The sequence below is a fragment of the Manis pentadactyla genome (assembly GCF_030020395.1).
Source record: "Manis pentadactyla isolate mManPen7 chromosome 15 unlocalized genomic scaffold, mManPen7.hap1 SUPER_15_unloc_1, whole genome shotgun sequence".
Classification (NCBI taxonomy): domain Eukaryota; kingdom Metazoa; phylum Chordata; class Mammalia; order Pholidota; family Manidae; genus Manis; species Manis pentadactyla.
Window position 1 is genome coordinate 4,919,623 of NW_026644588.1, and position 12,522 is coordinate 4,932,144.

At 51.6% G+C, this 12,522-nt stretch overlaps 4 protein-coding genes across 11 annotated transcripts in view; all 4 read right to left on the minus strand.

The window, feature by feature from the left end:
- Positions 1-10,950, minus strand: part of LOC118912627 (zinc finger protein 665-like) — an 89,729-nt gene extending 78,779 nt beyond the window's left edge. For 3 of the 4 annotated variants that reach the window (XM_057496382.1, XM_057496381.1, XM_057496383.1), the window contains exon 1: positions 10,821-10,875. The gene's annotated coding sequence lies outside the window, so the exon portion shown is untranslated. Of the gene's footprint in view, positions 1-10,820 lie in introns of all 4 variants that reach the window. The other variant, XM_057496380.1, reaches the window with a different exon arrangement.
- Positions 1-10,992, minus strand: part of LOC130678807 (zinc finger protein 493-like) — a 170,701-nt gene extending 159,709 nt beyond the window's left edge. The window contains exon 1 of the mRNA XM_057496353.1: positions 10,821-10,992. The gene's annotated coding sequence lies outside the window, so the exon portion shown is untranslated. The remainder of the gene's footprint in view (positions 1-10,820) is intronic.
- Positions 1-11,504, minus strand: part of LOC130682240 (zinc finger protein 665-like) — a 148,855-nt gene extending 137,351 nt beyond the window's left edge. Inside the window, exon 1 of the mRNA XM_057496384.1 lies at positions 10,821-11,504. The gene's annotated coding sequence lies outside the window, so the exon portion shown is untranslated. The remainder of the gene's footprint in view (positions 1-10,820) is intronic.
- Positions 1-11,705, minus strand: part of LOC118912646 (zinc finger protein 665-like) — a 29,026-nt gene extending 17,321 nt beyond the window's left edge. Inside the window, exons 1-6 of one of the 5 annotated variants that reach the window (XM_057496356.1) lie at positions 10,821-10,959; positions 7,711-7,950; positions 7,549-7,637; positions 6,774-6,893; positions 6,381-6,473; positions 4,151-4,276 (exon numbers count right to left, since the gene is read on the minus strand). In XM_057496356.1, the coding sequence (XP_057352339.1) occupies positions 4,151-4,276; positions 6,381-6,459 (205 nt within the window). In that variant the 5' untranslated portion in view covers positions 6,460-6,473; positions 6,774-6,893; positions 7,549-7,637; positions 7,711-7,950; positions 10,821-10,959. Of the gene's footprint in view, positions 1-4,150; positions 4,277-6,380; positions 6,474-6,773; positions 6,894-7,548; positions 7,638-7,710; positions 7,951-10,820; positions 10,960-11,643 lie in introns of those variants that run through there. The other 4 variants (XM_057496360.1, XM_057496357.1, XM_057496358.1 and 1 more) reach the window with 4 other exon arrangements.
- Between the last annotated feature and the right edge of the window lie 817 nt (positions 11,706-12,522).

Below are 12,522 nucleotides of genomic sequence, written 5' to 3' on the forward strand. Positions count from 1 at the left end.
TGGCTGCAAACTCGCTCTGTTCTTCAACACAAAGAAAGAGTGACCCCAAAGGCAATTCAGAGGCCATCAGGGCTGCCTCGTCCATTTCAAAGTGCAGGGCACAGCCAGAGAACCTGCCCCAAACCTGTGGGCTCACAGCCCCAGCCCAGGAGAACTCAGGGGGGGCAGAACCCCAGACGTGCTGGGTTCGGGAGCAAGTCTGCTGTCGGGCAGGCCTGGAGGGCAGAGCAGGAAGACACAGAGGATTGTTCTCTAGCCTTAAGACCTCATGGAGTTTGGCGTGCCAGGTTCTGGACATGTCTGGGGTCCATCGACACTTCCTCCTTCCCTACTTCTCCCCTGCCCAACAGGAACACCTATCCTATGCCTCTTTCACACCTGGACTTTGGAAAGCAGGTAGTTTGTTCCAGTTTACAAGCTCACAGCGACGGACTGTGTCTCGGGAAGAATCCTCCGTCGGGTCCCACCTCTACCTGATGCAGATGGTGATTACATCCAACTGTGGAATTAGACTGCGGAGCTGATGCCAGAACGAGCTGCCCTGCAGGGATACCGGATGGAGTGCACGTACTGGGCATCTGAGAAGTACATGGTGTCTCGGAGGCCTGGGGCACGAAACTATGGACTGAAGGTTGGTGTCCCTTTAAAATCTGTGTATTTAAACCCTCAAAAATACAGTGGGGGGACTCGGGATGTAATCAGGTTGGGGGGACAGAGTCCTCATGGGCAGGGTCAGCCCCTCAGGGGGGGGAACAGGGAGCTAGCCAGGCCCCGTCTGCCATGAGAGGACACGAGCCAAGAGGTGGGCACCTGCACCTGAGCACATGTCCTACTAGGACCTGAAGTCCGGCACCCTGATCTCAGCTGCCCAGCACCCAGATGGTGAGGAATAAATTTCTATGCTTACTAAGCCATCCAGCCTGTTACTGAGTCATAGGAGCCTGGAGGGACCAAGGCACTGTGGGACCCAGCAGTTCCGCCTCTCGGCACACAGACACGGAAATGGAAGCAGGACCGCAGAGCTCTCTGGGCCCCCAAATTCACAGTACTACGTTTACATTAGTCACAAGGTAAAAGCAGCCACCTGTCCACTCATGGGTGGACACACAAAGTGTAAGTATGTATGGATGTATGTGTGTGGCTGTGTGCATGTGTGCGTATGTATACAAAGGACGAAATACTATTCAGGCTTCAAAAAAGATACAAACCCTGTCTTTTGCTACAAGGATAAACCTTGACAATGTTATTCTCAGTAAAATAAGCCAGTCACAAAAAAAAATATGAATCCACTTACGAGAGGTATTTAGAACAGTCAAATTCATAGAAATAGAAATAGTAGTATAGTGATTGCCAGGGGCTGGGGAGAATGAAATATGGGAAGTAAGCAAATGCACTTTAATACTCGTGATAATCAGTGGAATCTGTATTGAAAAGAAGAAAACAATGGCATATTTTAACTGCTCAGCTCCAACAATGTAAGTGGCGATAAAAGTCATTTGACATGAGTGAAAAAAGAGACATGAGGTCAGGGGTGCTCGGACTCTGCATTAGTAGATGCAGTCACCACTGTAAATCTGAGAAACCTAATGTGCACTCATTCCCATATTAGTCAATTAGCGTTTATAAACATCATCAGGAGAAAAGCCAGCTGCAGAGAGAGTACGTGAATGGCCCACACGGGGAAGGGTGCTCGCTGAGGGTGCTCCTCGGGGCAGCACCCATGCAGGAGCAGGTTCGGGCTGCGGCCTGGAGACCCACACAGCAGGCTCATGTGCACACACAAGGTGAGCCACACGCACAGCAAATAAGGGCCAGAGGACAACAGGGCAGAACGAGGGGCCTGGGGCCCCTGAAACGACCTTCAGAGGGAAAGGAAGACGGCGACCTAACAGCTTCACGAGCACCCAGGAGAAGCAATTCCCAGAACTTCAGAAATTTCACAGGAAACATAGGTGCTATAAACAAAAGTGGAGAACTTGATAAAGTGCAAGCAAGGGGCTAAGTTTCCTGTAAATACAATGAGATACTGAAGTACTAAGTCAATATACCAGCATGGATGTGGTAATTCCAGGCAGGGAGAGTAACTTAGAATATCCAACTTGTACCTATAAATAAAAACTCTGAAAAAACCCTACAAATCACATACAAAGAACTGAAAACAAACCAGAGAAAAGCCATGAATCTTATGCAGGCAGTGGCTGACACCGAACGGGTGACAGAGGCCCTCAGAGAGCACGTCACTCCCCTCGCGAGCTCCCTCGTCAGGTGCCCCACAGCCGTGCTTCCTGCGTGGAGGGAACAGCGACGCCCACGGGGCGGACCTGCCGCAGGGACAACGGCCCGGTCAGCAGAGGGAGGAGGGGCACGCGGCCTTGGGCATGTTCTCCCGGGGACACACTCCCCACCTCTTACTGTGGCTCAAGGGGACTAAGGGTGACCAGTGGCCTGTGTGACCCCACACACAGGGCCCGCGGGCTCCTCCTGCGACACCCCGCAAACCCTGGGAAAGCCCTGGGCACACCTGTCAGCCAGGCTCTCCTGGGACTTCCAGCTCGGAATCCGGGACACGCCCCCAGCCTCCAGGGGCGCTTCTGCAGGGTCCAGGGTGACACTGCAGCCCGAGTCCCTCGCCACAGCTCTTCTGTCACCAGGTCAACCCACTGCACGTGAGGGCCCAGCAGAGGTGAATTACCCCAGAAAATGAGCAGGATGAAATTCCAGACCCTAGGGACACGTACTTCCGAAGCATGGTTCAGAGGCAAAATCAGGCCAAGTTAAGAATGCATGAGATCAGGAAGATTCCACATTCCCCCACTAGGCAGAGCAGGGGAGGGACAGGACGCCAGCTGAGGGGCTCGATGTCCCAGGACCTGTGAAGGACCGTGTGCTCTCCCACAGACACCAAGGTCAGAGCCCGACAGAGGTGCTCCCCATGCAGGCCTGGGGACCCCAGCGAGGCCCACCCTGCCTGCTGAGTTCACAGTTGTGCTCAAAGCAACCACAGAGATCAGACCTGCCTGCCCCCCGCACACCCCCCGAGGGGGCTGAAGCAGGGCGGAGGTGGCAGAGGGACCTGCGTGCCAGAGCGCCTGAGGTGGCTCCGTGCGGGTTCTGGGCGCTGGACGGAGTGGAGGCGCAGGCACGGCCCTCCCGCCTCCCCACAGGGCACCCAAGCAGAGCAGACGGGGCTGGAGAGGGAAGGACACGGGGCGAGGAGCCAGAGGCCTTGGCTCTCATCCACACCGAGAGAGAACTGGCTGGGCATCCGGTGGAACCCCACACACAACAGACCCAGGGTGAAGGGGACCCCTTTGAAACCGCCATCCCCTCGGCCTGCAACATCAAGGTCAAGGACCAAGGACCTCACAGGACCCCGAGGGCATATGACAGATCGAGATGGAGACTTTGCATCTGTCTCTAGAATAACCAACACTGCTGGGGGGTGAGACGGGAAATTTCACGTGTTGAGGTTTCAGTCATGCACTGGGGAGCACAGCTTCCTCTGAGGTCTCACAAGACGACATGTCTGTTCTCCCATAAAACCCTCCCCCCCGGGGACAGGAACCCACACTCTCAAGCAGTGGGCCTTCCTCTGCCCTCCTGACCCTCACCAGTCTCACAGCCTGATACAATCCCACCCACTTGCTTTACTGCAATTTCTCCGCTGTTCAGGGCTCTTCCCTGGACATAATATTCAGACCAGAAAGAGCAAATTTTGGTTTATAAAGGAGAAAGGATGGGGTGTCCTATGGCATTTCTAGAATCCTACCTGTGTCCACTTGAGGAGAGAAAGGACATGACAGAGAGGTCTAGAAACCTATTCACATACTCCTCCAGCCTCCTGAAGCAGAGGGAACAGTAGAATAATGGGATATCTAGTCCCTTCCAAGAACTCCTTAATGAGAAGCAGAGGCAGAAAGCAGGAAAGTGGCTATTTTGAAAGCACCCCACAGGGCTTCACACACACTCATCTCAGATGTGTCATCTGAGAAAGGAGTAAAGTGAAAGTCCGGAGCCACATTATGAAGCTCTCCATTCCTGAGTGAAAGGGGCTTTGGTTTCAGTCAATCAGTGCAAGGGTTTCTAGGAGTAAAACAAGAGAAAGGGCATGGAAAACTTATCCCCACTTCTGCAGGAACACCATCCTCACCCAGGGACACCAGGTTCCTGTAGTTCTCCAGCATCACGTCCCGGTACAAGGCCCGCTGAGCAGGGTCCAGGCATTCCCACTCCTCCTGGGAGAATCTGATGACCACGTCCCTGAAGGTCAACCGTCCTTGAAATGAAAACACATTTCATGAAGGGGCATGAGGGGAGATCCTCACACGAAATCAGGACCGAGAGAGGTGTTGGGGGAGATGTGGGTGTAGTACATGTTCTGACAGATCCGAATAAATGGAATCTGAGTAAGTTATGTGTCTCTAGCATTAATATCTCATGCTTTTCCAAAAGAGGGTAGAATGTCCTCCAAATCTGTGCACTTCTCACTGTGGTGGACAACACATGAAACACAAATACAAATTCAGCACTGGGTGCTCTATACATAAGTGTCAGATACTATGTTCTACATAATGTGTGATGTCCCATATGTAGACGAAGTAGAGCAGGAGAGGTGGCCTCAGAGATGACAGTGTCCACAGAGGTTTTAAAGAAAAGTAGGAACCTAAACATTGTGATGATAGTAACAGCAGTGGCTTAAAGGCTTTAACACTTCTAACGTGCTGGGTGTTAGTTACTCAATGCTTTACATGTACTAACATGTTATCAGCATTAATAGTTCATCTGAGGAAGTTCTCTGCCCATCTCATGTTACAGAGGTAAAACTGTGTCACAGACACTGTAAGGAACTGGCCTCTGATCCAACAGCTAAGAAGCAACACAGCAAGCGCCTGAACTCAGGCGGTCGACCTTTAGAACTAAATGTAAACAATCAAATAGCTAAGTAACAGAGCACTAAATACACTGAGAGAGGGTCCTCTACCAGGAAACTTCAAACAATTCAAGGTTAACTATATGAAACTGCATAATAGCAATTTATGCATGCACACACACACATGCACAAATTACTTGTAAATCATTAACAGGAGAGTCTAAGAAATATGGACAAGGTCAAGGAATATGTATCTAAGATGTAATTTTGGTTGTTAAAAATATAAAGTTTGTTTATGAAATGATGTCTTTTATAACAGACATCGGCTCACACATCCATGCACTTGTGCCTATACATATGAACACACAAATTAACTACCACGAGAAAAGGTGCCTCTCCCCATAGTTTTGCATTTTTTAACATCATTTTTATTTCTGCATATGTCACCATCTTTGGGATAATAAGAGAATATTAATTGTACTTAATTTAGGTTCTCTATCACATTCAACAGGGGGCTAATAAAAAGGTATAAACAGGAAAAAAAATTGACACCACTTTAACTGCAATCCCTATAAAATACCCATACACAAAAATATAATTTTATCCATGCAAATTCAAATACATAGGTATTAACCAAAGCCAAATATATTGTTTACTCCACTAGTAATGACTCAAGATTAGAAAAGTTATCAGTGTTATACAGTACATTACAGCAGATTAAGACAAAAGACTTATCACAATAGGAAGTAACTTGAAAAAAGTATTGGATAATTGAAAAATCATGAAAAAAGGATTTTTAGAGGAAAAAACTATTATTAAACAAGAAATGCCACAAACATTATGATCACTACAACACTAGTTACATTTATTCTGAAATGATGGTGGAGAAAAGGCTGCAGCCCAGGGCTCCTGCCATTCACCCCTGTCCAGGCAAACTACAGACGCATGAATCTCAGGACAGGGAGAGGCTCAAAAGGAAGGAGGGAGAAGATATTCCACGCAACCCAGATCCTCAGGACAACAGCTACATTATAGCAGATGAAAGGTCATAACGATAAGGAGGACAATTCCCCAGGAAGACACGGCCATTAGAAAAATATCTGCACTCTGACACATAAGAAGCAAACAACGAAGGAAAGGACAGAGAAACAGCATCACAGAAATAGTATGAGATTTAATACCCCAGTTTTAATATGGACAGAACCACCGAACAGAAGATCAGTGAGGAAACAGGACTTGAACAACTCCACAGCCCGACTGGACAGTGGTGGGAGAGCCCTCCGCCGCGCAACCGCAGGGCACATTCTTTACAAGCATACGTGGGACATTCTGCATGAGAGACCCCATGTAAGGACACAATACAAATCAGAAATTTCAGACAACTGTAATAGTAACGTCTCCTACAACCACAATGAAATGAAGCTAGAAACAAAGAGAAGACAGAAAACAACAAACCCAGGAAGGGCCTTTCAGGAAGGAGAGAGTTAGTTCACCCGGGACGGGAATTTACCTGAGGAACAGCCATTCCGGGAGCCTTCTTCCCGCTCTTCCTCTTTTTCTGTGCTTCGGCGGCAGGGAACATGAGTCATGCTTAGAAGTCAATCTTGAAAGTGGAAAACAGGGTGTTGAACGCTGAGACTCACTGCATCCCCTTCACTTGCCACACCACACGGGACGGGGTGGGGTGGGGCCCTCACCACGGGAAAGGACGGTCCCCTGCTGCCCACTGCTCAGGAGGGACTCGCGGAAAGAAGCCTCCCTACAGAGACAAGTGAGTCTCTCCCCCATTTCTTCAGATCCCGCCCCTGCTGGGAAACCCTGACACACTCTGCAGGAGTGGGGATCCCGGCTGTCCCCACACTCCCCCTCAGGTCTCAGCCCCGGCCCTGATCCCTCCCCTCACCTGGCCCCCGGCCCCCGGCCCCAGCAGAGGCGGCTCAGCACCCTGGTGCTCCGTGCTGCACGCCGGTGCAGGTGACGTGTATCACGGCTGGCCCCACCTCAGGTACGTGAAGGAGCAGCTCTGGTCAGGGGACACAAGACCTGTGTTTCCAACAGGCCCCAGAAATCTGCTGTGCAGCGTGGCGAGCACTGTCGGGAGGCAGGCCCAGCGCTCCCCCACCTCACCGCCCTGCCCTTCCCAGCCTGACTGAGGTACACCTGGCAAATCAAAAGTGCGGACGTGCCTTAATTTGCAGCAGCTACGCACTGTGACAGAACCAGCACAGCCAAGCTAACGGACACACTCTTGACTCCCCGTTACCATCTTCTCGGTGTGGTGAGAACACTTAAGATTTCTCAGCAAACCTCAAACACATAATAATACGGTATTATTACCTACCCACACTAGGCTGTGTATCAGATCCCCAGACTCAGTCATCTGACGACTGCAAGTCTGTGCCCTCCACCAACACGTCCCCGTGTCCCAAGCTCCCAGCCTCTCGCACCCACACTCTACTCCCTGGTTCTATCCTGACTCTCCACATCCCACAAAGAAGCAAACCACACGGTAATTGTCCTTCTCTGTCTGGCTTATGTCATTTAGTGTAATGCTCAATCAGGGTGACCTATGTTGTTGAAAATGGACACGATTTCTTCCACTTTCACAACTGAGTAATATTTCATTGCATATACACACACACGGCATTTTCTCCATCCGCTCCACTGTCCCCATTTACCTTGTCTCCTTCTCGTGGCTGCGCCTGATAATGCAGTGATGCACACAGCAGTGCAGACATCTGTCTCTTCAAGACACTGATCTTGTTTCCTTTAGATAGACACCCCAAAGTGGGATTGCTGGGTCTATGGTATTCCTCTTTTCACTTGTCTGAGGAACTTACATGCTGTTTTATGTAATGGCTGCACCGATTTCCATTCCCACACACAGCGCACAAGGGTCCCCTTTTCTGCACACGCTCTCCAACACTGGTTACTCAGCTTTTCGTTCAGAGAATCCCAGCAAACGTGCCCCTCCCATTTGCTCTCCTCGGGCCCTGTCAGGAGGATCGACAGCGGAAGGGCGAGCAGCAGACAGAAATGAGCAGAGCGGGCACAATGACGCAGGTGGGCAGAGGCTGTGGCTGGCATGGGGAATGGGAGGGGACAGAGAAGGATCCGTGAGAGTGGCATCGGAACTAAGGCCGGGGGAGGAAGGACACGCCCACCGCTCTCGGCAGGGGGACAGCCCTGCGAGGGCCCTGAGGCAGCAGCCACCTTGGCCCCAGGGAAGGCCTGTGTGGCTGGAGCGGGGAGAGGACACACACAGGAGGGGGTCCAGACAGAAGCAGGCCGGGAGGGGCGTGTCCCCCAACCTTTCCCCCAACATCTCAAAAGAATTTTACAAATCATGCAATTCCATTTTTAGGTTAACACATAATTTTTTCTGTATCTTACACAGAAAACACTTACAAATAATGCAGCATCCTGTTTTATATACCTGCTGAGATCCTCCTCTGAGCCCCAGGAGGTAAGGGTTGCCTGAGGACAGCAGGGGGAACATATTTAGGGGAGTTTATGACGGCAGTTTTGGGCAAAATAAGGTACAGAATTCTGTTAGACAACCTAGCAGAGATGTGGCAGACACAGTGAGAAACAGCATTCTGGATTTCAAGGGAGAGATAGGGGTTTAGAAGGGGACTCGGGAGACAGGGAAGTGGTGTGGAAGTCATCAGGTGAGAGCAAGAGACAAGGTAGGGGGTAAAGACAGAGAAGATGTTCAAGGATTCCACCTTGGGATACTGCACATTCACAGACCAGAGAGTCCTCTAAAGTCCATCAGGGGGATCTGAGAAGTGATCTGGGGGACGGGGGTAGAAGAAAATTAAAGTCAACAGATTTTTAAACATTAAGAAGGGCATGTCCTCAGAGCCAAGAAAATCAGTCTTTCAAGGAAGCAGCTGCCATCAGCTGCGGAACCTGCTGCTGCCAGGACAAGGAGGATGAGAAGAGGAGACCAGAGGATGGACTCGGAAACGGGGAGGGCACCGGTGACTGGAAAGAAAAGTATCGGCACAGCGGGTGTGAAAGCTTGACTGACGGGGTTCAAGCAACAACTGTCCGCAAGATTTGAAGAGGGCTGTAGGCAAGCTAGTGCACTGTGCCCTTAAACGAAGCATACGACAAAAGGGGCTCTGAATGGAGGGGGGAGTAGTTAATTGGGAATGTTTGCTTTTGAAGACAGAAGACTACAGTGCATAAAAGGCATGTGTGTATGGGGGGATCGTTTTGGTGTTTAAGATGAACATCCACCATTATCAGATGACAAAATTAACATCCACAGGTAGAAATACACATCCAGGTTCTCACACTGCTACCAACACTTCACTCCATTTCTAGAAAATCATTCTAGATATATTTTAAAAACACAAAATTGTAAAAACATAGCTATAGATGTGCAAAATGTTAAAGAGTCCCTTGCAGACGTAAGCTCTGAACAAACTTCAAGTTAAGCTTTTTTGACGGTTGGGTTTCTTTTTTGTTCTTTTTTTGCTTTTTTTTTTTTTTATGCAAATCTTTTCATTAGACATAGCTGGACTCTGTTGGACAAAACTTCCAAGTCAATCCAGGCCACCTTCAGCATTTGGAGAAAAAAGACAAGAGAGACCAGAGGGAAACAACTACTCTTAGGTCACTGCTCACTATGCTAAGAAATCACATTAGCGGGAAGAAAACTGAGTATTAGACTCGTTAAGTTAGGCTTTGACTGTTAAAAGATCACTGACATCCTTATCAGCTACCCAACGAAACAGTCTAAAATTATTAACTGATCACCAATGAACATGACCAAAGCAGAAGATACAGAGGACAAAGCCTACAGGCCTCGCTTACATCAGAAACAAATTTACAGAGGAAATGATACCCAATTTTTATCAAATATAAGTCACTCTGGTATCAAAGGTAAATGTGTGAATATATCATATTAAGAAAAGAATGACATGAGTTCATTAGAGGAGGCCGCCAAACTTGAGAAGTTAATTATAGGGAAGTAGAAGTTCAATGAACTAAGATTTATCTCAAACTACAAAATGAACTGAATTAGATGTTAAGTGTGTGTGTATATACATATACACATACATAAAATTCCATTACAAAACTTAAAAATAAAGTCATTTTAATGTATCTTTAAGAAGGGGACCATGTAGTGACAGTTATTTTTTTGTCTGGCTTCTCTTCCTATCCTCTAGCCCACGCTTGGAAAGTGGAAGGGGGTGACCCACCGCTGACCAAGTCAGGTCACGGCCCTCTGGCTAAATGAGTTGCAAATGGAAGGTATTTTGAGATACATACAGTAAATTTAAATGCACAAGCCTATTAGAAGTTTTGTAATTCTCAGTCTCATCTCTACCACTGAAACAAATTTTAGATGTATTTTCAAAGCCACCGATGCATCACAGCTGCATCACGGAGCATCACCAGGATCCAGAGCCTCACCACCCCCGCCCTGCCAGCCTCCACCCCCGCCTCTCTAATGCTGTGTTTCCGTCTCTCACTTTGTATATCCACCTCCCTATTTCTTTTTCTCTTTGATTTTGTGTTTTCCCGCTGGGTTGCTGCTCACTCAGGTGCCCTCCCCTCTCCTGCCGTCTCTCCCTTCGGTGCCTCCTCTCCCCCCCCTGCTCCGCGCACTGCAACTGGTCCCCCTCCCGCTGCCCCTTCGCCCCGGCCTTCCTCACGGTCCCCGCTCTCCCCGCATTCCCGCCCTCCGCCCGCCCTCTTACACTCTCCAGCGCAGTCACTCCGCTGCCCTCCCGCCCGGTCACGCGCCCCCCGTCCCCTCCACGGCACCCCCGGCGGCTCTGCTTCCCTCCTGCGCCCTCCGGGCCGCCCCGGTCCTCTCGGGCCCTGAACCACGCCGCCCTGCGGCCACGGCTCCCAGCGCGCACCCTCCCCGGACTCCCGCCCCGAGCGCCTCCCCGCCTCCCCTCAAGGGCCTCCCTCCCCGGGGGCTCACCTCCACCCGGATGCCCCGCTGGCCTCTAGGCCGCCCCGGCTCCGCCGCCTGCTCCTTCCCGGGCTCGCCCGTCCTCTCCCTGCGCCTGCTCTCCCGCAGCCTCCCGGCCTCCGCACTCGTCCCGCTTCTGTCCCCGCTGCTCCGGCCCGGCTTCTCCCCAGCGCCGTCGCCCGCGAGCCCAGGGGCGCGGCGGCACCGGGCGCGGCCTCCCGGGAGAGCACGTTCACCGCCGGCGGAATCCGGGGCTCGAGCCCGGTGTCCCTCTCCAGCACCGCGGTCCGGGGAGGAGGCGCCTCGCAGGGGCGGCCTGGGGGGCAGAGGGCCCGGCCCGGGGCCGCAGGGAGGCGGTGTCGGGCCGGGCTGGGGTCGGGTGTCCGGGGAGGCAGGAGGAGATGGGCCCAGGGGAGGGGTGGGGAGGCGGGGGTGCGGGGCGAGGGCGGTCCGTGGAAGGCGGAGGGAGGGCCGGGCTCCCCCGAATCCCCGGACGGGACTCGCCGCCGCACCTCCTGGAGCAGCGCGGCCGGCGCTGCGCCTCGGGGACCACGAAGCCCGTCGCGGGGGGACCACGAAGCCCGTCGCGGAGGGTTTACCAGGCGCGGGGAGGCCCGAGACTCCAGTGAAAGGGTTTAGGCAGAAAAAGGCCAGGAAAGGCCGGTCCACAGAGGCCGAGGGCAGCGCCCAGCCTCACGGGGATTATGAACCGGGAGGGCTGCGCGCCGACCTCGGGGCGTCGTAGCGATTAACACAGGGGGTCGGGCAGGGCTTAAAGGCCCTGAGCGACCCCCAGACCCGAGTGTGGGGGCGGAAGGGCAGCGGAACTCACGCTCCCCGCGGCGGCCGTCGCTCCTCGTTATGCGCTTCCGGGTCTGGGGCGGCGCGTGGGCACCGCTGGACTGCGCATGTCCGATGCAGGACGCGGCGGGGCTCGGGGCGCGGCGTGGGTCCTCTCCGCTCGCTGCTTGAGATTCCTTTTTCACAAGAATTTCTTATCCTGTGGAAGAGGGTAGCTTCTTGCCCAGCTTAATGGTTCAGAAAGTTAAGGTAAAAGGCTAAAGTTGTGAGTGCCACTGACGTTGGGAAAGATGTTTTCATCTTCACAGTGGCAACAGTTCAAGTGAAAAGCTTTTTTCCCTTGGGGATGGGAGCTCGTTCTGCCACTGAGGGTGAAGCAGCTGAGAATCTGGGAACCGGGATCTCCTTGGGTGGGAGATCAATGTGGGGTTGTGGTTTGATCCAGGAATGTCCCTGCAATCAAAGTGTTAGTGGGGTTGAGTTTATTTTCCTCCATTCTGTTCGTTGCCACAAGAATTGAAGGGCCGACTCAGTAGTGAAGCAGTTAGCTTTAAGGAACGAACGTTGACTTAAGGAGCCAAGAAAGCCCCTTAAAGGAATTGGCCTGGTACCTTGCTTACAGGGTTCCTAGCAGCCTTACCAGGTGAGTAAGGAAGCTGACTTCCTGGCAAGTACAGGAACCTCCGAATGTCTTGGGGACCTCGAGAAGAGAGGAATTCACACAAAGCTATAGGAACAACAGGCAAAACCTGATGGCAAGTCTGGCTTGTCTTTCCTGGCCTCCAGAGGCCCTTAAAACTTCATCTGAAATTGCTTATAAGAAGTTCCAGCAAACACGTTTAAAAGAACATAATGTGATCAATTGCTGTTCTTGCTGCACTTATGTAAATAATCAAGCCACATGTTCTAA